Source organism: Phoca vitulina, unplaced genomic scaffold (assembly GCF_004348235.1).
Source record: "Phoca vitulina isolate PV1807 unplaced genomic scaffold, GSC_HSeal_1.0 scaffold2, whole genome shotgun sequence".
In the NCBI taxonomy this organism is placed as follows: Eukaryota; Metazoa; Chordata; class Mammalia; order Carnivora; family Phocidae; genus Phoca; species Phoca vitulina.
Window position 1 is genome coordinate 2,497,963 of NW_022589705.1, and position 26,908 is coordinate 2,524,870.

At 44.2% G+C, this 26,908-nt stretch overlaps 1 protein-coding gene across 1 annotated transcript in view; it reads left to right on the forward strand.

Moving 5' to 3' along the window:
• TBX15 (T-box transcription factor 15) overlaps nucleotides 1-21,314 on the forward strand; it is a 99,091-nt gene extending 77,777 nt beyond the window's left edge. The window contains exons 7-8 of the mRNA XM_032415494.1: nucleotides 8,830-8,927; nucleotides 20,147-21,314. Coding sequence (XP_032271385.1) covers nucleotides 8,830-8,927; nucleotides 20,147-20,931 — 883 coding nt within the window. The 3' untranslated portion in view covers nucleotides 20,932-21,314. The remainder of the gene's footprint in view (nucleotides 1-8,829; nucleotides 8,928-20,146) is intronic.
• Nucleotides 21,315-26,908: the final 5,594 nt, after the last annotated feature.

Sequence of the window (26,908 nt, forward strand, 5' to 3'; positions counted from 1 at the left end):
AGATTTCTCAGAAATTATGTGGCCCAAATCTGGCTTTGGGTAGACCTGTGTATGTTTACTTTTCATCAGGTCTAGCCCCAGCGCACAATATCCAGAGTGACCTCTGGGAGATTTCTCCTTCCAGGAGGAGACAGTAGCACCTTCCTATTCCTAGGGAAAACAGATCCCCTCAGCTTGATGAACTGATGTCTCAGTTGGTGTTCGTGGGCTCTGCCTGCTGCTAGAATGTAAGTTCCTTGAAGACTGGGACTGTACCTTTTTCAGGCTTCTAGTCTTAGATTATTTCCTACAGTGCCAGGTACACGGAGTAAAATAATAATTGTTTACTTAGTTATAAAACAGCAAACAGAGTTGATGAGTGGCAGAGAAATTAAAAACCAGAACTCCGTTACCCCAACCAACGGTGAATCAGGTGTAGCAACAGCGGGGAGCTAGTTTTAGACACGAACCAAGAAGGGAAGAAAGAGTGAATCTATAAATAGGCTTAGTTTGAAGACTAAGGGCAATTTTGATTCAAATCTGGGATGGACTGATGCTATGGATACTGATTTAGCCTCATCCTAGATTAGGCATGCACACCCTTCAGGCCGTTGGAGCTGTCTCTGAACAGTGGGCACACATTTATAAAGCTGCCTGGAGAAAAGAGGACTCCCAGCAAGTTTCAGAGTCCATGAGCCTCAGGAAAGAAGGGGTCCCAGAGGCTGAGCCCAAGCAGAGTGAGGTTTAGTTGAGAAAGGTCGCTCAGTGGGGAACGGAGAGGTAAAATTATATCATTATGGGTGGCCACCCTAGTGGGCAGCACATTCCAAAGAGAAGACAAAGGTCATGGAGCTGGAGAGAAGCAAGAGCGTTTGCATTGAGTCCCACGGTCAAGAAGCAGCCTCGAGAGGTCTCTGTCCACGTGCCTGGCGAGCACGCTGTGCTCAGCTAGACAGAGCATTACAACTGCAAAGACCTTGCACTTTAAAGGGATAGCCAGAGGAGCAGAAGGAAAGAGGACGCTGTGTGTCTCTCAGTCCACATCTAACGTGAAAGCCTTGTCTCTGCTGGGAGTGGCTGCCAAGATTTTACAGAAGGCCCAAGTCGGCTTGGGAAATTTTATATAATTCCCAGGGACTTCCTCCAAAGCAAACACATACATAAAAAGGAGAGGATTAAAATTATGATCTGTCTGGGGAGTGAAGGTTCTATGTACTTGTTTTAAAGAGTGCCATCGAGTGCATGACTCTGGGTTCCCTCAGCACCCTTCATCCTGTCTTTGATCTTGGGCTTTACCCTTACTCCCAGCCTCCATTGCATCTAAGGCAACTGCAAGGGGGACTATCCCATGTGACAGGGTTTCCTCCAGATACTCCTAGCTGGCATGGTGCCCCAGAAGCCCCTGCTTCTCCACAACAGGCCCGGGGTCGAGTGGCCCTTCTGCAGAGCTTTCTGGAAGGGGATCTTTTTCTCTATGGAGGCCACTCTTGGAGGCTTAGCCATGATACTCAAATTCCATCATTTCGGAGCTGACAGAAAGGAGCTGGTGGCAGGCCCTGTATCATGCGGTGGTTGGTTCACATGGGTAACTAGCTTTAATAGGTTGCCCCTCACTGAGAAAACAAGAGGGCCTGCAGGATGAGGTGTACGAGGCCATGTGAGTCTGAGCTAATTCTCCGTCAGCCCTGCTGTTTGCTGGGAATGTGGCTGGCGGCAGTCCTCCTTGGTACCTAGTGTCCCTTTACATGTTGCAGGGGAGAGTGATCTAAAAATGGAGCCATTAACTGCATTATGGGAATAAGATATATTTGCTTGCTGGAAGAGGATGATTAATGAGGCTGATACTTAACCCAAAGGAAGGCATTTCCACTGATGGGGAGGGAAATATTTAGGGGGTCAAGGATTTTCCTGGGACCCCCTTGTAAGCAGCTGCTGTCCCAAGGCCATGTTCCTAGAGTGAAGACCCACCTCCTTGGACACAGACTGGAAACCCTGTCAAGGCCCAGCTCCTTCTCTCAAAACTCTGTGTGGAATCAGAGTGCCTCCAGTTAATGGAAAGGAGAAGGAAGAAATAGAAGAGTCAGCTAGCCCCCAGCCCCAGGGCCAGGTCATCTGTGCTTAGATCTGAAAGAAACCACTTTTCTTTGTGAGTTGGGGAAGAAATATGCAGGATGGGTCTCAGTTAAAGTCTGTTAGAAGGGTTCTCTGTTATAACCAAGTGTCTCAAATCTTGTCCACCCCCTTACCTACCTCCTAAGCTGAACATAGGAAATTACTAGGTTTGTGGGTCCAAGAGGTAAAATATCAGCAATTTCATACAGTTCAACCTTGTATATTTATTTCTAGGAGTTCAAATCCTAAGTGACAATAATAATAGTAATAATCATTTCACACAGTATCTGCAGTCCAGGTTGTCCCTTTGTGTCTCCGAGCTGATTGGTATTGTTAGAGTGTTTCCCATTTTATGGGTGGTACAACTGAGTAGAGTGAGATACTAGCCTTCAGAATTTGCCAGTCCAGCCAGTGGCAGCATCCAGAGGGTGATGCCACTCTCCCTCTGTGTGGCACAGCTTACCAGTCAGCCGACAGCCCTGCCCTCGCCCTTGTCCAGGTCCCCTTTGCTCCTGCAGGCTCATGTAGCAAGCCGAGAGCCAGTGAGCGAACCCCTTGCCTTCTTTCAACCAGCACGACTTCCAAGTGTCTCCCTCACTTTCAATTTTTATATTTTTATTTGTTCTCCCTTGAGCCACTGACTGTGTTTTCCCAGCCAATCTCATCCTGCTTGTTCCTGGCAATCCTACTAGCCCCTGTAGATTTTGCATACTCTTATGTTATCCCTGGCACGGGGGGGGGGGGGGGGCTGTTGAGCAGAGCGAAAGTAAGTCATCAGCGCCGGGCTCCCTCTCAGGAACCGCTGCATCTACAGTTCGAGGTAGCTGGCCCCGTACTAGACTCCGGTGGCAGCATCCCTGCCAGATTACCCCTCTTTTTCCAGGCCATGGCTGTGTATCACATCCCCTGGCTTATGGTCTTCCAACTGATATTTGACATTTTTCTCTGCCTTGTTATTTCTTCTCCCTCCTCTGTCCTGAACCTTTTCCACCATTGTCCTCTTGGCTGTGTGGGGTTTGCCAGGGAAAAGTTGGCAGTTGTTTTATTATCAATGGCTCTTGCCCAGGGATGGTGTCATCTAACAGAGTGACGTCTTTTTAATGGCTAACATATTGGAGCCTGGAATATCTGCAAGATAATGAGGCCTACAGAGGCTTGAGGGACACATGTTTGGTTCTTTGAGGAGAGAATGAGAAATGGAATTAAGTAACATGCGGGTCCCTCCACATTCAGTCTGGAGCTGGAGGGCTGACATAGGTTTGGATTCCAGGGAAGTAAGAATGTTTTCTCCTGTTACAGGTCACAGCCTGGGCAAACGGTGGTGGCGTTTCTTTTGCTTGAGGTAGACCAGTGGTCCTCAAGCTTTCATTGTTTTTTTTCTCTTTCATATATTTTATCTTTAATCAGTCTGCATTTACTATAACAACTAGGAGGGGGTAGTGTTATCTCCGTTTTATAGGTAGGGAGACTTAGGCATAAGAAGGTGATACAGCCTGGCTGAGATTACGCTGAGGGACAGCAGGATTGCACTATGAGCCCAGGCGGTCCGGCTCCGGAGCTCTTGCTCTTCTTCACCACTGTGCTAATCTGCCCCTTGTGCGATTTGGTATTTCCTGATTAAAGTCAGATCATTCCAGTCAAATGCAAAGATACCTAATCTCTTAGTTAGCCTGCGTTGTGTTGTCAGTGATTTTTCTTGAGGCAATGAAAACTCCTTGGGGACTGCGATTGCTACCTGTTCAGACTCCATGTGGGGACAGGGTCCCCAAGTTGGGAGTCACTGGGTAAGGAACAATTTTGACTCAGCTCCAAGCATCTGTGTTGGACACCTGTTCTTCCAAACCACTGTAAGGCACATCAGTGACAGTCAATTCATCATGCAGATATACTTACTGTACCATCTATAGCCAAGTTTTGAATGATGGCTTTTTTTTTTTCCCATTTGCAGACCTCTGTTGGGAGGTCTTGTAGAATATATCTGGATAACCAATATATAGGAGACAATTCCAGATCCAGGGAAGGAGAAGGATGTGTGGAAGGGTTGACCTCACCTCAGTGAATGAAGGACAGTCTAAGAAAAAGGATTGTTGAGATATAGTAATTAGATCTGAAAGAACAGTATATTCTGGTTCTGTGTCTTTTCAAGTGCTGGAACAGGAAGAGAAAGGAAAGAAGATCAGAGGTACAGGACTGCCCATGGGATAAAATCCAGGCCCCTAACATGGAATAAATATCTCTGGTATCCGCCCCACCATCTCATCTTGCACCTGGACCTCCAGCCGCCCTGAACTATTTTCAGTTCCCAGAACGTGCCTTCTCTTCCATACCTCCATGTCTTTGTATATACTGTGAACTCTCCTGGGAAAGTTCTTTCTGCCTCTTGTCCATATGGAAAACTGCTGAGTACCCTTTAATATTCAGCGGAAATAACTGGCCTTTTATGGAGTGTTCTGGAGCTTTCCAGGTGTATTAAGTACTTCTTGCTTAGTGCTCCGTGACCTCTTCTATGTATCTTTGGTGTAACATTCATCACACTCTTCAGGAATTAGTCATTTACATGCTGTTCTCTTGTTGAACAGGACACTCCTAAATTAGGGTAAAGACCCTGTGTCCTTTTTTGTTTCTATATCTCCTGGACCTAGCACATTTACTGGCTGGAAAACTTCTTTATGATTTCAAAACCCCATCTCTGTAGCCCTTGACTGTCTTCTGTTGACAGATGACCAATGGCCTCACCAATCCCTAGTGTATGTTCCTTTTGTTACCAGAATCACCGGCCAATAGCTTGGGGGAGAGTTAAAAGTCAGAACTACAGAGAAAATAAATGGGAGAAACATAAAAAGCAATTCTCTATCTCAACACAAATAAAACACAGAAAGTATGCAGCAGTGTGCTATCTAATAGGTTCATGAAGGTAGTCATAATTGTTATTATTATAAAATATTTGCTGAACTTCAAAGGGGTTAGTCCCATTTTTTTTTTTTTTAATGAGAAATTTGGAAGAAAAATTCTTTACAGTCTGGCTGTTTTTCCAAATCAGTTGATCTTGAGGTATCATCAATTGGCAAAAGAGATCTTTGGCTCACTTCCTCTCCTTCCTTGTCTCCCTCCTCTTCAACACATTCTGTTGGTTTGGCCAGTGAGCAGACTGAAAAGTCTAAAGAGAAGAGGCTTGGAAATCAGAGAGGTGATTCTAGCCAAAGGACTGAACAAAGAGGGTTTGGATATGGCCTCTGTTGTCACTGGAGCAAACAGGGAAAAGTAAGCAAGAGAGGAGACACTTGCCAATATGATCATCTCTGATTGGAAACCTCAGATATCGGGTCTCTGGTGTGCAGCAGACCTGGAGAGGCCCACCATGTGGAACACGTTAATGACATGAGGTTACCTAAGACTGCTTTTTTTTAATCTGTTAGACAATGAATTCATTTTTAAGAACCTTACGATAAAATTTTACAAAGCTAGGGTAGAATGATGATAAATAAGTAAGCAATGTATTGCTCACGATAAACTTTGAATAGACATCCAAGTGGCTGAAGGTGTTAATGGGTAGTTGGCAGAGACTCTTGTAAGAGAAGGTGAGGGTAGAAATGACTGGCCCCTGAGAGGGGAACTCAGACTGTTGCAGGTCAGAAATTCTGTGACCGGAACAGAAGAAACCAAAGGAAAACTGAAACCCCTCTGAGACCTGAGTCAAGAAAGGCACAAGCAGCTATAGAAACAATTCCCAATTCTCCAGTACTAAAGGATTCCTTTTGTCTGCAGAGTCTTGATTTTACATCAAGTTGCTTTTCTCAGTTTTAGGCTGGCTAAAATTCATGAAATAATGGTGCAGTAGTAAAACATAGGGCAAAAATTTACTCCTTTATTTATTCATTCAGTGCATACAAATTGAGATCTGACTATGCAACAGGCAACAGACCTTAAGCACCGGGACACAGAGAAACATGGGATCCAAAGTAGACACACTAGTGGCAAAGAGAGTCACGGCACGCCACCAAATCCTGATATCTAGCACTAGTACTTTCTAACAATTAGATCTATCCGATGAAGCTTAATGGAGTTTGAGGACAAATAAGATATGGCATAGAGTAAACAAATAGGATTAATTTTTCTAAAAAGAGATATGCTTTGAATATATAAATAGATTCGGGAAGTAGCTGGGATAAATCTAGGAGAGATGGATCCACAGCAAAGCGTGGTGAGGGATGTGTGGTCTCAGTCATTATTTTTCAGTAGTCATGGCCCCTCCCCCCACAACTCCACCACCAAAATGAACCTTCTGACAGACCCCTGGACTGGATGGACAGTAGCTGTGTCATATGTGGTGTCTTGTACAGGATGTTCTTAACAGCTAAGGAAAGTCTTCCTGATGAGGATGTGGAAAGTGTCTGTCACTGTCAGCATTTATTCACTGGTGATGGAACCAGAGAGTACAAGTTTCATCAGAGATTTCAGCCCAAGGTCAGAAAGAACTTCCTAACATCTATTAGAAAACTGAGTGTTTTCCTTGGGAAATACCCCACCAGGGGCTGGATAACCATCCAAGATGGCCTCCCAGGAAGAGGACGTAGGTGATACCCAAGAACTGTCCCAATTTTTAAATCTATGATTCTACAACTCAGTCTTCCAGTTGGATTTTAGATTTGGACAGATGGGTAAATGGTCACTGTCCTATATAGCGTTGGCGGCTTAAATAAAATTATGAATACCTTTGCCACAGTCTTTTTGCCTGTTAGGAAAATGAAATCAAAGTTTTTCTATTTCCTGTATAAATATGACATGGGCAGTATATCAGTGTGTAACTGTTACTTCACAGTCATCTGTCACTTTATTGTGAAATGAGAAGGGACTGTTCTTTGTCCTTGAGCTAATATTTTGTCCCTCGTTGGTACAATGTTCCTGGGAAGAATGGAATAGAAGGTGAAACCACAAAGGCCTTGCCATCTGCAGTGAGCCTCCTATGCCATTACAGGGAATCCTAAGATGTTCTGATGGGTGGCCAACATTCCAGAACAAGGCAGTGAGATCCATGCCTGACCTATCTCTTTCTTATATGCATCAAAGCGCGGCATGGCTTTATCTGCCTATCCTCTTATTATTCTGAACTCCCTAATTGCCTGGACTCTTTCTCTCCACAAATAGTTCCATGTACTGTATTCAGCATTAATGTAGGTGACTATGTGGACATGTCTTCTATTCCTACTTTTAACAGATTAACAGCTAATAAACACCATGCAACACCCTCTCTTCTCAACCTCTTCTAAAAATACAGAGCTTGATTTGCCAACATTGGTGTATTTAAAGCCTCCAAGATTCCAGGGAAGACTTTAGAAAGTTAATTGTGCAAGTAAAGCCTGTTCAGAGAGGAAATTTTCCAACACAAAGAGCAGCAGCTCATCTGAGAAGAACCTCAAGGTATCTTCTAGTCATTTGTAAGGAAAGGATATTTGTTCTCACTTAAAGTATAGCTTCTCACTTTATTCTTGGTCTGCAGGAGTGAAGAGAACTCTGGAAATATATTGCCTAGGGAGGAAGACAGGCAGCATAAGTTTCATCTCAAGAGGGAATGCTTGTCTTTTGCAGGAAGGGACGCCATGTTACCTTCTAGTGACTTTGCAATGAAAGGACAATGCCACCTACTCGTCTCTACCCTCCTTGTCCATAGTCCCTGTACTTCTGCTCCTTCCACTTAGATAGAAGTGAAGCAGTTAGTTTTAAAGAAAGTCAATAATCAGAAGCTTTAACAAAGTTAAAAGTTCAAAGCTTTAAACGAAGCCCCAACCAATACTCTGTTTTGAGGATATGGAATATCAGCAAGAATATGACCAAGATAACCTGGATAGTTATGTTGAATTGATGTCCATCAGTACCTCATATATACGATAGAGAGAATTTATTGAAGGGTAAGGTAGGCAGTGTGTGCATATTTTAATTAAAATATTAAATTATTAAATGGAACCTCCAGTATCAATGAAACAGAAGCCTTAATGTATTTGTAAAATACTGGATGAAAGTTTCCTGAGGTCCAATGGTCTCATGTATGTGACCCTCAAACACCAGCTTGGTTATTAGATTATAAAATACAGATCAGTATTTAGAGAAATGTATTGGCCTTTTTGCGTGAGGTATAATTTCTGGGACAAAACCCTTTCTTTGCCTTCAGGTGGGCATTTTTTGTTGTGGCAGAAACTCAAGTGTATTTGCTTGCTTACTTCTCCTTTTGTTTATATTGCCCTGCTTGTCTCTGTTGATTAAGCGATTTGACAGTTCCCTGGACTCCACATCCCCACTGGTGGAGTTGACTCTGGGGCAGGCTGTGTCCATGTACTGTGGTAATGATGATGATATTGTCCTGTGCTTGAGAAATAGTCAGTGCCACTCTCGGCTCAACTCTGGTCATGATATTAGTGACCTTGAACTTTAAAAATGCATAGTTTTTTTCTTACTTTTCATGCACACCAGACCTCCTTTGAAGAAAGCTCAGAGTAAAATTCCATCATAGTTATCACTTGCTTGCACATAATCTGAATTGGGTTAATTTCTTCTTCCTTATGCATTTCAGTGTCATCTGTTCCTTGTGCTCTTCTAGACTAATTTCCCGGGCGGTGAGGGGGGTGATATCTCTCAATCCTACGTATATACCACTTGTCAGACAAACCACCGCAGGATCTTTAAAAAGTCAGTGCGTTCCTTGGCATGATTTATAATTTCCTTTGTTGGCTTTTCTCTCTGCAGAACCGGACTGGAAGCCATCATGGAGACTTATGCGTTCTGGAGACCCCCTGTGCGCACACTCACCTTTGAGGATTTCACCACCATGCAAAAGCAGCAAGGTAACATCCTGGGCCATGGCCTCTTCTTAGTGATAGTGCCGGGGAGAGAGTGGGAGCGGAACTGAATACAGCACATCTGGCCCCAAGCCAAGCCATGGGTTACACCAATTCTTCTCGAATGAAGAGTACTTGGTAGCTCTGTAAATAACCAAAGCATAACCACTTGTGCAAACAAGCCGGCTCCAGATGCAGCATCCTCTCCCCCTTCCAAAAAGCAAGGTTATGTTCATGATTATGATGGGGGTGAAATTATTATTTCTATGCCTAAGCATTCACATGGCCCTTGGTATTCGAAGAACTACTTCATGATAATTTCATTTATTCCTTATGGCAGCCTTATCAGTTTTCTTATTCTGGTTTTGTAGAGGAGAAAAAACTCAGTCCGAACAATGAGAATGAATTGCTTAGATCTGACAGTGAGGAGGGGACCGCTGCAAGCCCATCTGAATTTTGCAACTTGGGCTCCCTCCTTTTTGGCTGAACACCTGGACAGACACAACACCTATCTCAAGTTGATGGGCCGGGTGAACATTTTCCTTGCACTGCTTTGTGCTTTACTTCCAGTTTCTCCCTTCTCTGGCAGCTCAGGGTGGGAAGCCTGTGGCCTTAGCACAGATGGCTTGTGGGCCAACCTCAACTCTTTTCCTCTGTCAGTGGCTCTTCCCAGGGCAGGACCCCTTCGCCTCGGGAAGCTTCCCAGAGTGTCAGACACTTTATGAGTCTCTCTCTCCAGCCTCCTCCCGCCCCAAAGTGACACTGGTCAAAATTACAGACAGAGCTTACTCTGTTCTGTCACACAGCTGCCATTAATGGAACCCTAAGTTTTGAAATTGTGGCTCTGCCATATGGGAAACCCTTCTAGGACTTGATAACACATTATATTACATTCCCCTCCCAGAGGAGCTTCCAGCAGTTTGCACACTAAATTAGGTTTTGTAATCTAAATTATTGAAGTCTCTCAGGTTTTAAGATGAAGACGGCGATTAAAAGGATAGGGGCTGGGGGCAGACCACTTGGGTTAGGCTCTTATCACTGCTCCTTCCTAGCTTTGTGACCTTGGGCAAGTCTCCCATCCTTTCTGACACTTAGTTTTCTCCTCTGCAGAATGGAAGAATATAGTAGAATTCTTGTGAGGATTAAATGAGACAATGCATTTAAAAACAGAGTAGGCATGCACTACATGCTAGCAATTGTGGTGGCGGTGATGATCATTGTCATCACCATCATGACCACCACCATCTCCATTCCCTCATGTCCCTGTACATGGATACCTGAGAGGAAGATGCCTCAGGGACAAGAGATACTGCCTTTCTGATGATTAACTATTTAAAGCATGATTAGACCATTCATCTTCATAGGGATCTGGTGAGACAAGTGATGCAGAATTTCCTTCTGTTTTTTCTCAATAAATGGCCGAGAAATGGAAACCCTCTGTATGAAGCCAACTTTCTCCTCATAATTCTGTGAGAGAAGCAGGCTCAGTACATATTCAGGGTGCTGCTTTTGCTCTGAGACCCTCATGGCCCTTAAGAGGCAGAGGTGTTATGACAGTTGGGAGATCTGGGCCTTCATCTTTGCTGGCCACTAACTCTCTCTATAACCTTGGCTTCTAGTGAGTCTGTTTCCTCACCTACCAAAGAAGGGTAACTGTTCGTGCGGTCATGTATATAAACATGCTTCATAAATGAAAATGGGTCATTTTCATACAAAGACACTTGATCCTGTTTATTTCTGAGGTGGCTTCTTGCTTCTCTGCCCTTGCTTTACTCACTGACTGTCCAAGCTCGAGCTAAGCAGGCGTTTTGTATCATGGAGGCTGGTGTGAGAAGGTTTTGGCAGAGATATTGCCAGTTCCTGAGAGCAGGCATTGGTGGAGACATTGTGTTCACTGCTGTGCTCTCGAGAACTGTCACTGGGCCTGGCAGCCAGGAAGTACCTAATGAAAGGAGGTAGGCAGGGTCACTGACACACGGGCCTGGAGCACAACCACCTGGTATGTGTGTGGATATGGATGTGGAGTGATGATTGGGGTTGACAGTCTGCATTTCACCAGCATGTGGGGTGGTTGAGCCGGTGTTGACTCTTAGAAAACAGTGGTTTAAGAGAAACTGAGCTTTCTTTTTTAAATTTTTTATTTCTTTTCTTGTATTTTTAAAATTATTTCTTTTTTTATTTTTGTTTTTAATTTTTTAAAAGATTTTATTTATTTATATAGATAGAGAGAAAGAGAGCACGAGCAGGGGAGGGGCAGAGAGAGGGGGAGAGGGAGAAGCAGATTCCCTGTTGAGAGAGGAGCTCAACGAGGGGCTTTTCTGGGATCATGACCCGAGCTGAAGGCAGATGCTTAACTGACTGACTGAGCCACCAAGACACCCCTATTTTTAATTTTTTTTAATTTAAATTTTAGTTAGTGAGCATACCGTGCAATATTGGTTTCTGGGGTAGAATTCAATGATTCACCACTTATATACAATACCCTGTGCTCATCACAACAAATGCCCTCCTTAATACCCATCACCTACCTAGCCCTTCACCCCACCCATCTCCCTCCATCGACCCTCAGTTTATTCTCTATTGGTAAGAGTCTCTAATGGTTTGTTTCCCTCTCTCCTTTTTTTTTTTTTCTTTTTTTGCTTTTTCTGCTTTCCATATGTTCATCTGTTTTCTTTCTTAAATTCCACATATGAGTGAGATCATAGGGTATTTTTCTTTTTTCTGACTGACTTATTTCACTTAGTATAATACTTTCTAGCTCCATCCACATCATTGCAAATGGCAAGATTTCATTCTTTTTGATGGCTGAGTAATATTCCTGTGTGTGTGTGTGTGTATACAGTATCTTTTTTATCCAGTCATCAGTCGATGGACATTTGGACTCTCCATAGTTTGGCTATTGTTGATAATGCTGCTATAAACTTTGGGGTGCATGTACATCTTCAAATCTGTATTTTTGTATCCTCTGGGTAAATGCCTAGTAGTGCATTTGCTGGGTCTTAGGATAGTTCTATTTGTAACATTTTGGGGAACCTCCAAACTGTTCCCCAGAGTGGCTGCACCAGTTTGCATTCCCACCAACAGTGCAGGAGGGTTCTGCTTTCTCTGCATCCTCACCAACACTTGTTGTTTCTTGTGTTGTTGATTTTAACCATTCTGACAGGTATGAGGTGGTATCTCATCATGGTTTTGATTTGTTACTTCCCTGATGATGAGTGATGTTGAGCATCTTTTCATGTGTCTGTTGACCATCTGGATGTCTTCTTTGGAAAACTGTCTATTCATGACTTCTGCCCATTTCTTAACTGCATTATTTGTTTTTTTGGGTGTTGAGTTTGGTAAGTTCTTTATGGATTTTGGATACTAACCCTTTATCAGATATGTCATTTGCCAAGTATCTTCTCCCATTCCATAGGCTGGCTTTTAGTTTTGTTGATTGGAGAAACTGAACTTTTGAAGCAAAATGTCACACTTGTTTAGTGACTCCATTTTAGTGTGTGTGGGGGGGATGAACTTGGAATTATTGGATACATATGGTAGTGGGACTGGGGCTAGAGGAAAAGCCAAAATTCTATTAAATTGTTTAATTGGAATACATTTTTGAACCATATACTGAACTTGATCCAGATTCTCATTATTAAAAAATACGTGGCTTGGTTTCTTGACGTTAACAAAGGATGTAAAAGAAACAACATCCACTCCCTCTTCCCTTAAGAACTGAGAGTTCCAGTAACTCTGGACACTATCACTCATAAAATGAAGAAGAGAGACAGAGCCATCTCTGTTTTGTGTCTTAGAAGAAGTAGAGAGTGTTGAACTTCTAGTGGAAACTTCAGTGGCTGACTGAGTTTTGTAGTAATTCCCTTTTGGTGAAGAGAGTATTGGGAGCATTGGCACTAAACTTAAGCTCCACATGATTGACTCACCCAGGATCCATATAACCTCACCGCTTCAAACACATGAATATCTGGCATGTCACATCTGCAGCCCTGGGCCAGTTTTGTCCTCCTGCTGGAGGCTGGATCCACTCTTATGTCTGAGTGAGGTTAGGATGCTGCTTTTTTCATCCCGCCCTTGCTGTCATTTTTATTTCTCTTTCATGAAGACCCATTTGTTGATAAAATTTCAAGGAAAGCACCTTAGTTGAATTAGCCTCTGTTTTGCCAAACCCCAGATCTTTCTATTTTAGAAATGATATTGAATGGGTAGTCTGTATGGTTGTTTTCTCCGATGGAGAAGATTGCATGGGATTCATCATCCTCTGCCTTTACACAAGAATAAATCAAGGTACAGAGTGGTCTACTCACATGTCTGCAGCTAAGCAGTGGCAGAAGTGAGTTGAGGATTCCCAAATGGATCTCCATCTTGACGGGGCACTTGCCTTTCCACCCAGACCACATTTGCTTTCTTCATTCCTACTTACTAGAGCTTTAATTCGCCACAACATTTTTTTTTAAGTTTACTCTTACACTTGATATTTTCTTGTCAACAACTTGAGCATTAACTCTAAATAGGTCAGTATTTTATTTTTATCAAGTGTCTGGTCTTACCTTCAGACCTCTTCATTGAGAATCGGCAAGGGAGTTTATATGTTTGGAGAGTCTGGAGATAGGGATTATGTTTCCGGAGTGGCTTCTGCCTGAACACTGCTAGTGGCGGGGACAAAACGAACTAACCACGTAAGTGCTGCTTGGGGGATGTTGACTGAGGCAACACAGATGGAGAAGAAAAAAGAAATAAGAGCCCAGGCCAGTTATGGCCAAGTGCAGTTCTGTTGTTCTGATGGTATATACTGTAGAGCTACTTGTTTGGCCCAAACTGAGGGAGCTTCTGTGAGCACCATCCGTCTCCACAGGGTCTGACAATGGTTGTACTATAAGGAACCATCCTGGACCAGCGACACCAGAGCTGGCAGGAAATCTCCATCTACAGAAGTAAGGAGACCTGTCATTTACAGAAACCCTCCCTTCTCCTCAACTGGTAGCAGCCAAAACTAGAGGGATTTCAACACCACTGGGGCTTTTTAATGTTTGTCAGGCAGTTAAAAGGATGATGAACATCTCTGTCAGTGTTGGGCTTTTTATAGGTTTGATTTGTAATAATTACAAATTATAATTACAAGGTTGGCCCTTGAAAGGGATTAGATGCTGAGAAATTCATACCAGTAAAAGATAGAGAAAGAGGACAGTTCAATGGACAGCATGTCTTTGAACTACTGTGGATCACTCAAACAATTCAGAGATAGCCACTTAAGCAGATCTCATTTATCACTGAGATCTGGAATGATGCCTGTGAGCAGCTCATGACAGGGACTGGAAGGCATCTCAATTCAGTCCACTAAAACAGTTATTGGTGACATATTCTATGTTGTCCCAAGGTCCCTTATGCTCAGTGTGTCCAAAGTTGAGTCCATGATTTACCTCACAGACCTGGCACCCTTTCCTGGGGGAAGGACACCACTATCCACTCACCATCCTAGGTGTTTCCTTCCCTCCCTACCCACCATAGCCAACCAAGTTCTGGAATCCATCCACACCTCTAGTCTCCCTTGCCACAACCCTGCTCCAGGCTCCCACTTGACTTCATTCTCAGGCCCCACCCCCAGCCCCCATGGTGGTAACATAGCTGTCAACAGTCCTAGACCTCCATCATCTTAAGTTTAAATCTGATGGGAAGGGTCACGTGCCCCTCTTAAGTTTTCTAGCAAAATCTCCCTGAGTCTCATTGACTCTAACTGTGTTACCAATTACTGTGGTGGGGCCCGGGAAATATGATGCTTGGACCATTCAGCCCTTAGTCACCTGCCTTCCCTGGTAGTAGGGGCGAAGGCCTGAGAGTGGGGAGGGGGTTTCTCAGTGGGAAGTTGGGTACTGTGGCCAGGAGAGAGGCAGATCAGCCCTAAATGGCAATCACAACCGATGTGTACAGGACAGCAGGGCAGGCAGTAAAGCAAGTAGCAGAGAAAACAACCCAGTTAATGAAAGGGGAAAAGATGGGGCTAGCCCACCTGGGGCAGTGTGGCAGGTGTGAAACAGGGCCATCCAGGAAGCACAGAGGCTCAGAACCCCAGAGGACCAATGTGAAAAATGAGAATTGGGTGAATATATTAAAAGCTATTTTAAAAGGATCCATGTATATCTTTAAACTTTATGGAGAAGGATGCATTAGGAGTCTTTCTAAGATTGAAACCACACAATTCTCATTAGCACTGCAATGTTACACATCTGCATTTTAAGAAGGGTACTCATTTCAACTAAGGGTAATTCCTTAGTGGGGATGGACAGGGCTGTGATCATGACCATTGACGTTATGGCCTCTGGGTTTGTTCCCTGGGTTGAGTCCATAGGGTGCTGACATTTTACCTCTTATCTGTTTGAAAGCCTCAAAGAAGGCTGCTCAGGGACACAGTGATTCCATATTCTTCAGGGACACATGCCACCAAGTTATATGAGAGAAGAGTCTGGCTGATGGAACCAAGTAATTACATGGAAATTTATTCTTTACTAGCCCAAATGGGGTATTGTTTTTACTGTTTTTCAATTTTGAGGGGGAGGGGAATAGAGCACAACAAAATAAACCCAAAAGGAAACTGTATGTGAAAGCCTTCATATTACAGTCTGGAAGTGATCAATTTAAAGATGCAGAAGTCAGCAGGTTTGGTATTCAGGATTTTCATGGTCACATTTAACTTGTCTTCATGGTATACAAGTATATTCTAGGTTATTGTCCTCATATGGAAGCACTGCTAAACATGTATTCTTTTTGGTTAGTTTGGCCGTGAGCCTTGAATATTGGAACAGGCTAATGTTGAATATGAATTTCAATGAGTACCTCCTCACTTGGGTCCATGGGTAAAACAGGATACAGGGAGGTGGGGTGGACAGGGAATTGGTCCTGGAATACCAGAGAGTTTTCAGCTACTTAGGGCATTACATTTTAACTCACCTCTCAGAAGTGGATTAAGACCTCTGAGGACAGTGGGAAAGACACCAACCTGCCTATTTGTGTTCAATTCCACTTGCTTGGTCTGAGAAAAGATAGAGACATGGGGCATTGAATTTCCATTCTGGGCAAGGGTGAGAGGAGAGGGAAAGATAGTCCAGAGAGGAAACAGAGTTGGCTTAGCTTTTGGGAAGATGGGCTTAATGGGCCCATAAGTGGTCAAGGGCCCAGCGCTCTATCATTCACAGCCATGGAGGCTCCTCCAGCCTGTTACATCCAGGCATCTAGCTGTGACATATGCTCACCAGTGTGCGGGGAGGCCAAGATGCTCAGCTCCATGAACAGAAGCCAACACCTGAGAGCCTCTCCATCAGAACCCTAATGCCCTAGGATTCCTTTCTCCTTCCTTCCCTCCTTCTCCACTTATAGAAGGGAAGAGAAGAGGAAACAATATTTACAATGTATTTAACATTGACAAATATTTAATGCCTATGTGCACTTTGTATTATATGTTATTTCATCTGTTTCTCAAAATATCCCTACGAAGGTAGACACTCAAAATTCTACTTACATAGAGAGGCTCACTTGCAAGATCCTATACTCAGCAAGAGAGCTGGGGAATCCAAAACTCTACAGTCCGTGCTCATCTATCTGAGGTTTAAATCAAGACCCTGAGAGCATTCAGAACTTGGCAATACAGAAGGGATGAGGTGAGAATGTTATGCAAAAAAGGGAGGTAGGCTTTTCCTTTGAGAGGCAGCTCAGACCCCTCTGTAGCACTGTGGCCAGGCCTCCCACTCTGCCCTAGCTCTTCTGTGATGCGAGGCCTCAAGGCAGCCCAGTGTTGAAAAGCACAGGGAGGGCAGCCTGCCTCCTTAGGCTTATTTAGCACTTGGCTGGTACTCCCATTCTTGTTTAACAGCCGCCAAGCTGAGAGATCATAAGAGAGTAACGACTTCTCAGTATCTTGGTTTGCTTCTCTGCAAAATGCATACCATAGTCTTCTCTTTCTATGTGGACCTTGAAAAATAGCTATTATTTGAATCAAGTGCTTAAAGTGCATAAGAGCATTTCTTCAAACGCTAGTTCATGTGGGGGCTCCCACCCCCTGAAACGCAGCAGGCCACCAAGTCTCATTTCCAGTGAGTGTCATTTAAAAGCCAAAGCAAGCTGACTACACACTTTTTAACATGGGACCTCTCTCATCTGCTCAACAGAAATCCCTGTAACTTGTTAATAGTTCCCTTCTTATTTTTTTGTAGTGAAACCAATTGCGGCCTTAAATCAGTACCATTCGTTCCATCTTGGGCCATCTGAGAAAACCATTTAGAGTTGTAAAAAGTCATCTGCTCCATCATGCACTTCCTGCTGCAAGGCTGGGGCCAGGGCCGAGGGAGCCTCCCTAGAACAGGACAGTGCAGTGTGCTGAACGGGGGGGTCTCTTTGGGGACCACATAAACACCAGATCTGGGGGGGGGGAGGAGCAAGGGCGGACTTTCAAAGAGAGGAGATCAGATACATCTCCCATAAAACACAGATCTCTTTACAGCTGGAGTCGGGTTTCTCCATTTGTGCCATAGCACTTATTTCCCTGAAGCTCATAGCGTTGAGGGTGCAAGAGGAGGGAAATGTGTAGAGTGCCAGTTGCAGAGCATGAATCTCTGAATTTCCTGGAAGGCTCTGTAGTCTAGGCCACTCGGGAGTCCAGAAACAAGTAGTGGGAGATATTCTTCCTCATCCTTCTCAGCCGTGCCCTTCCAGACTCCTTCTTTATATTAAAATGGCTCCTTGAAAGTCCTTGCTATTGGCCATTCACACTTTAGCATAAATTTAATCCTCAGACGCCAATAGAATTCTGAGAAGGACAGAAACAGAAGCCTGTCGTTCGAGACCCTCTTTCACAGAGGAGGAGAATGAAGAGGTAGCCCACATTACCTGTGATCATGAGCTGGATGGAGGCCAGTGGACCTAGAATTAGTCTGGGTGCTCTTCCTACCACGGTCAGCTGCTGGCTTACTTCTCTCAGTAGTATATATGATATTGGCCTTATCTCAACTTGTGGGATAGAAATCTTTTTACCTCTCTTAAAGGAATTTAAGGCATGAAGAAGAAACAGGAAGGAGAATTTCCTGAAATGACTCTAAAATCAGCAACTGTTTATTGTTCTATTTTGGAAGTTCATTGGGGAAATTCTTTTGACCAAGGAAGAGACGATATTAGCTGGGTTTTATAAAAACTCAACTCCGAAGAAACTATTAACGAGCTAAATTTGAAATTCCACAGTCAGTACCACTACCATATTTGTGGATGTAGGCTGAGGCAAAAAATGAACTTTGGGTTTCTCTTTGAGTTATCTGCCTCTCAATTTGCACATTTGGACGCTCCTCCCTGGCACCCTGTGGATGGTTTTTCTGTATCCCAATATCTCTGGAAGCCTGCCAGTTTTCTTCACATTTCTCTCACTGATAAAAACCTTATTCCTGCTCCTTTCCACTTAAAATGTCCTTATCCTTTTATGGCAGCTCAGGTTCTAAGAATCCTTACAAGAGTTGTGGATGACCTAAGGGTACCATGCTCCTTGGGGGAATCAGGGCTCTCATCAACAACGCTGGGAAGCTCCCAACCTTGCCCCAAAGGAGGAATTCCATCATGGGAGAGTCCCTATGGAAGACAGAGCAGCCTCCCATTCTGGAATTCAAATGAAAGGCCCGGCAGCCCAAGCACTCACCACTGCCTTTAACTGCCAGTGGGCGAGGCAAAAAGTGGGTCCTGTCCAGCTGCTTCGTAGCCCTGGGAAAGGAGAGGCTTGGAAGGGTCATTTTTGTCTTCTGAAGCTATCTGAGAACACATGTGAAGTAGGTTGAGTTGAACTGGCCCTTCATCTGTTGGTGCATCAGCCCCCAATCCAGTTCTAATATCCGCACGTCAGAGGAGCAACTCTGTCAAGTACAGTTCCAGGAACTTGAGGAGATGAAAGGGACCTGGAGGTCCTCTCACCCCAAGTGTGGTCTCCAGACCATCAAGCAGCATCAGTCTCAGAAATGCAAACTCTCGGGCCCTGCCCCAGATGTGTAGAATCAGAAATTCTGGGGGTAGAGTCAGCAGTCTGTTTTAATAAGCTCTCCAGGTGATCCTCATGCACCCTAAAGTTTAAGAAGTGATTCTTCTTAAACTGCTGGGTGCTTTGAAATAAGGAATTTGGGTGGTATCACTGGTTTTCAACCCTGGCTGCACATTAGAATCCTTTGGTTCTCATTTAGTTGGTCTGAGGTGGGATCCTGGAACTTAAAGCTTGTAGCTTCTCCTAGCTTGAGAGCTACTGATCCAATTCAAGTTCTCATCTTCTGGATAAAGAAACAAACCCGGAAAAGATAAGTGATGTGCCCAGGACCACATGGGGGGTTTGTGTGGCAGAGCTGTGAGAACCGAGATCTCCTGCCTTTGTGACCTGTCTGGACTCTTGCCCTCACAAATATCCCAAATCTGCAGACTACATTTACAGTCTTTGTTCCAATCTCTGAGACAGAGAACAGGCTTTTCTAGAGGGAGATTAGCAGAGCCTCTGAATTATAATGATTTAGTTACAGGTTAGCTTTGCTTTATGCTAACCTAGCTCGTCTGGTTGTGCTCATAATATCTTTCATATGACAGAACTTCAGTCCCATACCTGACCCCCTACTACCTGGGCCCCCCTGCTCAGCCTTCCCAGGCCTTAACCTTGATTTGGCACCTTGCCCCAGTACCCCATTTCCTCTGCAGGTGAGGGCCTGAGATTTGGTATGCTGTGTTTTTAGCTGGAGGACTAAATATGGCAAGGTCAGCCGTAGTCCCAGGTGACAGCATGTAGCTAATGCATTTCCACGGACAATGGGGGGAAGTTGAGCTGGTGGATTTTAAATCTGATTATCAGAGGTCTTACTGGAAAGTGAATTTGATGGTGAGAAATGGCAAAGTGAATACTGGAGGGCTTATTTTTTCTTTTTAAACAAGACTTCAAAGACACATAGAAACGAGAGTTTAGTGTTCTTTTGTGTCACCTCTTTGTCTTCTCTTTTGGAGTGTGTGTGTGTGTGTGTGTGCGCACGTGTGCACGTGTGCCTGTGTATGTGTGCACAGGTAGAATCACTTAACATGAGTCTGCTGAGTTAAGAGAAAGCGATGGTTCTGTAAAACTCAGCCCATCTTGGACATTTGAGGGCACCTCCGGCCTGGCTTGCATCTGGCCTGCACAGACTTCTCTTAAAAGGTCTCTGGCTCAATGGTATTCACCTTTTATTTTTCAGGGGGCAGCACAGGCACTTCCCCGACCACCTCCAGCACTGGGACACCATCCCCTTCAGCTTCTTCTCACCTTTTATCTCCATCCTGTTCTCCTCCAACATTTCATCTGGCGCCCAACACTTTCAATGTGGGCTGTCGAGAGAGCCAGCTGTGCAATCTAAACCTCTCTGATTATCCACCCTGTGCCCGAAGCAACATGGCGGCCTTGCAGAGCTACCCAGGGCTGAGTGACAGTGGCTACAACAGGCTCCAGAGTGGCACTGCTTCAGCCACTCAGCCCTCGGAAACCTTCATGCCTCAGAGGACTCCATCCCTGATCTCAGGAATACCTACTCCTCCCTCGTTGCCTAGCAACAGCAAGATGGAAGCCTACGGTGGCCAGCTGGGGTCCTTCCCCACTTCCCAGTTCCAGTATGTCATGCAGGCAGGCAATGCGGCCTCCAGCTCCTCATCACCACATATGTTTGGGGGCAGCCATATGCAGCAGAGCTCCTACAACGCCTTCTCTCTCCACAACCCTTACAATCTCTATGGATACAATTTCCCCACTTCTCCTCGGCTAGCTGCAAGCCCAGAAAAACTGAGCGCCTCTCAAAGCACTTTACTCTGTTCTTCTCCTTCCAATGGGGCCTTTGGAGAGAGGCAGTACCTGCCCACGGGGATGGAGCACAGCATGCACATGATTAGCCCTTCGCCCAATAACCAGCAGGCGACTAACACCTGTGACGGTCGGCAGTATGGGGCGGTCCCAGGCTCCTCCTCCCAGATGTCCGTGCACATGGTTTAATGGCCGGTCCAAACACCACGGAGCCTACTGCCCTACACCCACAGGGCCCCAGCGTCTCCATGGGCAGATCCTCCTTTTTGGGAGCCCAAGCCTTTGAAAAATGGGAACTGTGTATTTTCTTTTCTTTTTTTTTTTTTTCTGGAGGAGGAAAGCACATACCCAAGAACAACAAAAGACATTTAAGCCACTGAAGGATACTTGTGGTAGAATCATCTCGGACTCAGTGGCCATTCTCCTGCCTTCCCAAACCTTAGTTTTATAAAGCATTGTCTACTCCAGAGTGGCCTTTGAAGAAACTGAATAATCATTTTATAATAATGTTAAGGGAGATGCTAGCATGTAGCAGCCATGAAAAGTTACCCCCCACACGAATACAGACCTACTTATACATGCATACCTACATACATACATACGTGCATGCATGCATACACACATATGTATTCACACACAAACTCTTACACATACCGACATACATGCACACTGACTTGGAGGTGGGTGAACTCTGTGGAGGGGGGCCCAGGTGGGGGCTTTCACCAAGAATGGGTCTATGTACAACACTAGATGGACTGGGCCAGCAGTGGCGGTCAACATTTCTCCCCTGCAGCCTACCCTGTTTCTGGAATGAACCGTGTATCCTGGAGCCCCTTCCGGTCCATGAGGGTAGACAAACATCAGCACTACAACTGGACTTGGCTTCCTGAGAACGATTGCTTTTGAACTTTGGCTCTCCTCACTCGGTGTGCTATCGCTGATGTTCCCGGGGGTGCCTGTGAAAAGGGAGTAAGAGCAGCCGAAGGAGAAAGGAAGAGAAGCAGTAATGAGCAAGAGAGAGGCGGAGAGCGAGACTGAGAAAGGAAGTGTGAGCAATGGTGAGAGTTGTAACGCACCGAGGAAATTGGTTTGTTTTGGTTCTCCACCCCCACCCCCCTACAGGTTCTAGAAAGAATTGTGGCATCACCGAGGAGGAAACCTCTCTGGGACACTGTGCAGAGTCAGGGCACTGGTGACAGGGACCCGGGCAAGGAATGCACTTCGATCCCGCAGCTCTGACCACCGTGCTCCAGAAGAGGGGTGCCCTGTGTACGCAGTGCCGATTCCAGAGCATGCAGCCTGGCAGGGGAGGGGGACCGGAAGGAGTGTGAAGAAGGAAGGGTGTTATAATCCCGACAGATGATACCAAGAGCAGAGGTGACAAATAGAGGCCTGGCCTTCCACATGCCAGATCCAGACACCTGACCTGGATCACCTGCCCCTTAGCCCCTGTGGCAGGAGAAATCCGGGCACGTCCCAGGGAATTGCAGATGGGCCTTCTCCATCCTTCCACCTGCCCTTAGATCTCTATTTTTATCAAATAGTTTATTGCATTTTGAAGTTTTGGGTTTTTTCCTTCATCTCTCCTTTCCCCTTCAAATCCTTTAACGTTAAGAAAACAAGTGAAGTTTGGTGCAAGCTAAACTTTTTAAGTGGTGTGGAAATGCAAATAATACCAAGTAAAATAATACAGATATTATTAAGATTTTTGGTTTTGAGGTGTTGTAGATAATGTATTTATGTGCCTAGTGGGGAATCCAATATTATGAATATTAAAAAAGGGGGCAATAAAAAGGGTATGTAAAATATGTATGAAGTAAAGGTGTATAAAAAATTTGCCCTTATGCACGGAACTCTGTTTCTAAGTGCCAAGCACAGAAAGCCGCTAAATAAAATCTTTGCAATTGTATTACAGCGTGTTTGTACGGAAAAAGTAAATAGCAGTGTATGCATTTGCGTTGTGCTTTACAATGAGCACAGCGCTCTGGTCTATGCTGCTTGGCATGATCTTTATGTAGACCTCGTGAAGGAGATTTCTCCATCCTCATTTTGATTAGTAACTGAGCTCCAGAGAGGTTGAGTGGATTCTCTGGGATCGAAGAGCTGGTCAGAGAGGGAACGAGGACTTGAAATCAGGTCTGACTCTAGTGGGATGTTCGCTTTCATGCTAGCTGCAGAATCCAGCGAGTCCAACAGCGATCCCCATCCCGGCCCCATGCCCAGCGCCTTATACCATTCTTTATATGCGTATCTCATCTCAGCCCCCCACAATTCTGTGAGGTAGGTGTTATTTTGATCATTTCAGAGATCTGGAAACAAGCTTTAAAAAGAAGTAAGTACGTGATGCAGGCCCTCAGGTAGCAAGGGATTGAGCTGGCCATTTGAGCTCCGGGTCTGTGCAGTTAGCATCGGCTCCCGTTGCCGGAGCCCCCACAGTCCCCGCAGTCCCGTGAGGCACTCGGACAATCAGGAAGAACTTATATCCTAAGGGATTGAGGTGAGCACGCCTCTGAGGCTGTTTGATCAGACATCTATACCCTCCCCTTTAAATGCGCCTCCACAGCCCCGGAGGAGTGATTTTGAATTGCCGTGTACCAAATGACGACTTAGACGAATAAAGTGCCTCAGGCTGTTCCACTTAGAAGCACTTTCTCATATTCTCTCTTTATTCCTCCCATATTTGCTCATTTGAGCCTCACAGTAACCACTGAGGGATGGACAGGGTAGGAAGTATTGGTTTGCAAATGGGAGACGAGGATTCTAAAGGCTGTGACCTGCCTGTACTTCAGAGTGGCTGGGAAGGAGCAGAGCCAGAACTTGAAATCTCCCGCTCGACCTCTATCCTGGACTGTTTCCCGGTAGGCAGTGACACTGGGAGCCCGCTGACCCACTTCATGTGGGCTTGATTTGGGGGGTCAGGTTGTCCACTACCACACTCATTCACCGGAAATGGAGCTTGGTTTGGAGGAGCAAAGACTTTAATCATTGCATTGATTTTATAGACAACTTCAAAGACTGAAATGCTGCTAATTCCATCAGCTATCACATGGTTGCTGAAATAGCTGGGACGACAGCTGATGAGAATCTCCATGGACTGTAGGTGTGACATGTCTCAAGACTTAAAAAGGCACTATTTATGTGGAAATCTTGCAGTCAACCTTTGGCTTCATAACGGCAGACTGAAAACAACTACATATAAAGCTTATAGTTATTTCTTTCTGATTCAGCCGCATACCAAATATTATGCACTGGCCTGATAGTGTTTGAGGTTTTAGGTAACAGATAATCATCATATGCCAGGGAGCAAACTTTACATAGAAATTTCCATATTTTCACTTAACAGGATAAGAATTTCAATAATCATTCATGAGTGGTAAGTACAGAAAATTTCTGTTATTTGGATTAATTAGAGCAGTCCAAGTCAATTACATCTCAATTATGGCATGTGTCTTTATCTATAAATGAGAAAGGAATAAAAATATTTATTTTAACAAACTGGATAAAAAATTTTCAAGAATACGCTCTACCCAATTCTCTTTAATGGAATGGTGAAAATTCTTCATAATTGGCACACTGACTACATAGAGCTATAAGAAAGCTATTCTGCCCTTACTCATGTTCTTGGAGGAAAGTCTGTCTTATTCCTCTTTGCATCCTTGGAAAGTTTGTGGCCTAGTACAGAATCTCAATACATAGTCATTCTTATTGCTGAATTTGTCGACCAAGCCCATTTTCCAAGGATAGCGCAAAATGGTTGCATGGCTGAATTATCATTCACTCCAAATTCATGGGCCCAAATGAACAAAGATTATCCTTCATATGGTGTTCCGTGGCAGATTCATGTAAATTTAATTTACATACTAGCTTGCCAGGATCGCCTAATACATAATGGAGGGTTAAAAAAAAATGCGTGTGATAGTTTCTCTCTTGAAAGGTTTACTTTTCAGGCAGTCATGCGCCTGTGGGGCAAATGACAGACTGAAAATTCAGAGGAGATGCTCAGTGTAAGAAGGTGAGGTTGGAACTGTTTTCACGGGGGGGTAGAACTTGATTTAGTTTGAATGATGCTCAGAATTTTTATAGAAGGAATGGTGGGTTAAGAATGAAATAACTTAAAAGTCAATCAATAAATAAGTTTTGGAGGAAAATGATAGCATCTCAATTCACGTGTAGTCATTTAATAAAATAAGAGTTCGGAACCTTCTTGTAGCCTATAGACTAATATCCTTTTCTATGAAATAGTTTATCATTAGTGAGTGTATAGAGGGTAGAGATGAAAGGGCAGAGCTTCTTGGCTGATGTCAGATGTTTGATTCATTGCTCAGTACTTGGAGGATTTCAGAGGAGCTCTGCTATACTAATTTGCATGCAATAAACTGAAGGAGAGTTGTCCTCCTAAGGAAACCCAGCCACAAAGATAAATTTTCACAAAGCGATGGTGTTTATGGTTGTTGGTCAGAGATCTGATTTCCAGAGAGGGCCATACCTGTGACCGGCTTTATTCATTCATCTGGTTCAATATCAATAAACATGTATCTCATGCCTACTCTGGGTCAAGCACTGCCCTTGGCATGAGGACATAGAGGTGAACAATTAGACACGTTCCTGTCTCTGAGGAGTTCATGGTCTGGTGAGAGACTGCTACAGGATACCCTAGCAAACAAATGAATAATGCAACTTCAGATTGCAAGAATCATCTGGAGGGAATTGCGAGTAATAGAATGATAGAGAGTGATTGGAGAATGAGAATGAGAACTCATTTCAATAGGGTTTTCTAAGAGGGCTGCTCTAAGGAGATGACACTTGAGCAAGGACACATGCGGACATCATCTCAGAATTTGCTTACTCCAACTTACACCGAGGGCAGCCATATCCTCACCGGAGGATGTGCTCTGTTGGTCTTGCATCAGCGGGGGCCAGGTATTTTTGTTCTTCCAAGGGCTTTGTAGCATTGATCCTTATTTGCTGAAACCTGGCTGCTGGCCTTCTGGGACTGGGGCCATTTACAGACTCCTCAAATCTGAATCTGTCTTCTCTGTGGCCCCAATAAAGTCCTATTTTCATGACTTCCTTGGTTGAGGATGAGAGTCATCCATCCCTTCTATCTGACTTTGTTAAAAGGTTAACACTAAGGATCAAACAATTAATTAATAGCAATCAGATAAATTATGAACAACAATTAATTTAAAAAGTACTAAATATGTCTTGGTATTCTATAATTTTCTCAGAACTGTTCTATGTAATACGGAGATATAGAAAATTTCCTACCGTCAAGAAGATTTCAGCTTAAGGGCACCTGGGTGACTCAGTTGGTTAAGTGTCTGCCTTCAGCTTGGGCCATGATCCCAGAGTCCTGGGATAGAGTCCTGCATTGGGCTCCCTGCTCAGCGGGGAGCCTGCTTCTCCCTCTCCCTCTGCCTGCCGCTCCCCCTGCTTGTGCTCTCCCTCTCTGTCAAATAAATAAATAAATAAAATCTTTAAAAAAAAGAAGATTTCAGTTTGGTTGAGAAGTCAAGATATGTGCATATGAAACAGTGAACAGTAAAAAATATTACATTTGTGGTAATGAGCATATATTCTGTAAAATGTTAGAAGGAAACATTTTTATTGAGTTTTTATTATATGTTACACATTGTGCAAGTTTATCCTTTAATCCTTGCAACTACCCTACAGAATTTGTATTTTAATCCCTATTTTATAGATGGGGAAATAGAAACTCAGAGAGATGAGCAATGTGCACAAAATCACAGAGCTTATAAGTAACAAAGACAGGGCTCCAGCCCAGATCTTTCCACGATTATGTTTTTCTAAAAATGAGATTCAAAAGGACTATAATAAAGAGAGAAGTGTTCGTGGAGGAGGTCGAATTTGAATTGTTGTTTGAAGAACTCCTGGAAACCACGTAAAATGAAGAGAGAGGTATCTGGGTGTGAGTGTGGGAAGCAGCACAGTAAAGACAAATATTTTCTATATGGGGCAATGAGTTATGGCAGTGGGCAGTGGGGGGAGTATGTTCACTTTCTTAAGTCAAATCTCAAATCTCTTAAGTCAAATGTTCTCCCTCCTGCTCCTGGTACCATGACTCTGGATTTCATTTTCATACGTGAGATGTCCTAGCTCTGTAACTTGGGCAATTCAGGATTTCCTCCAGTGTCTCAGTGGGAGC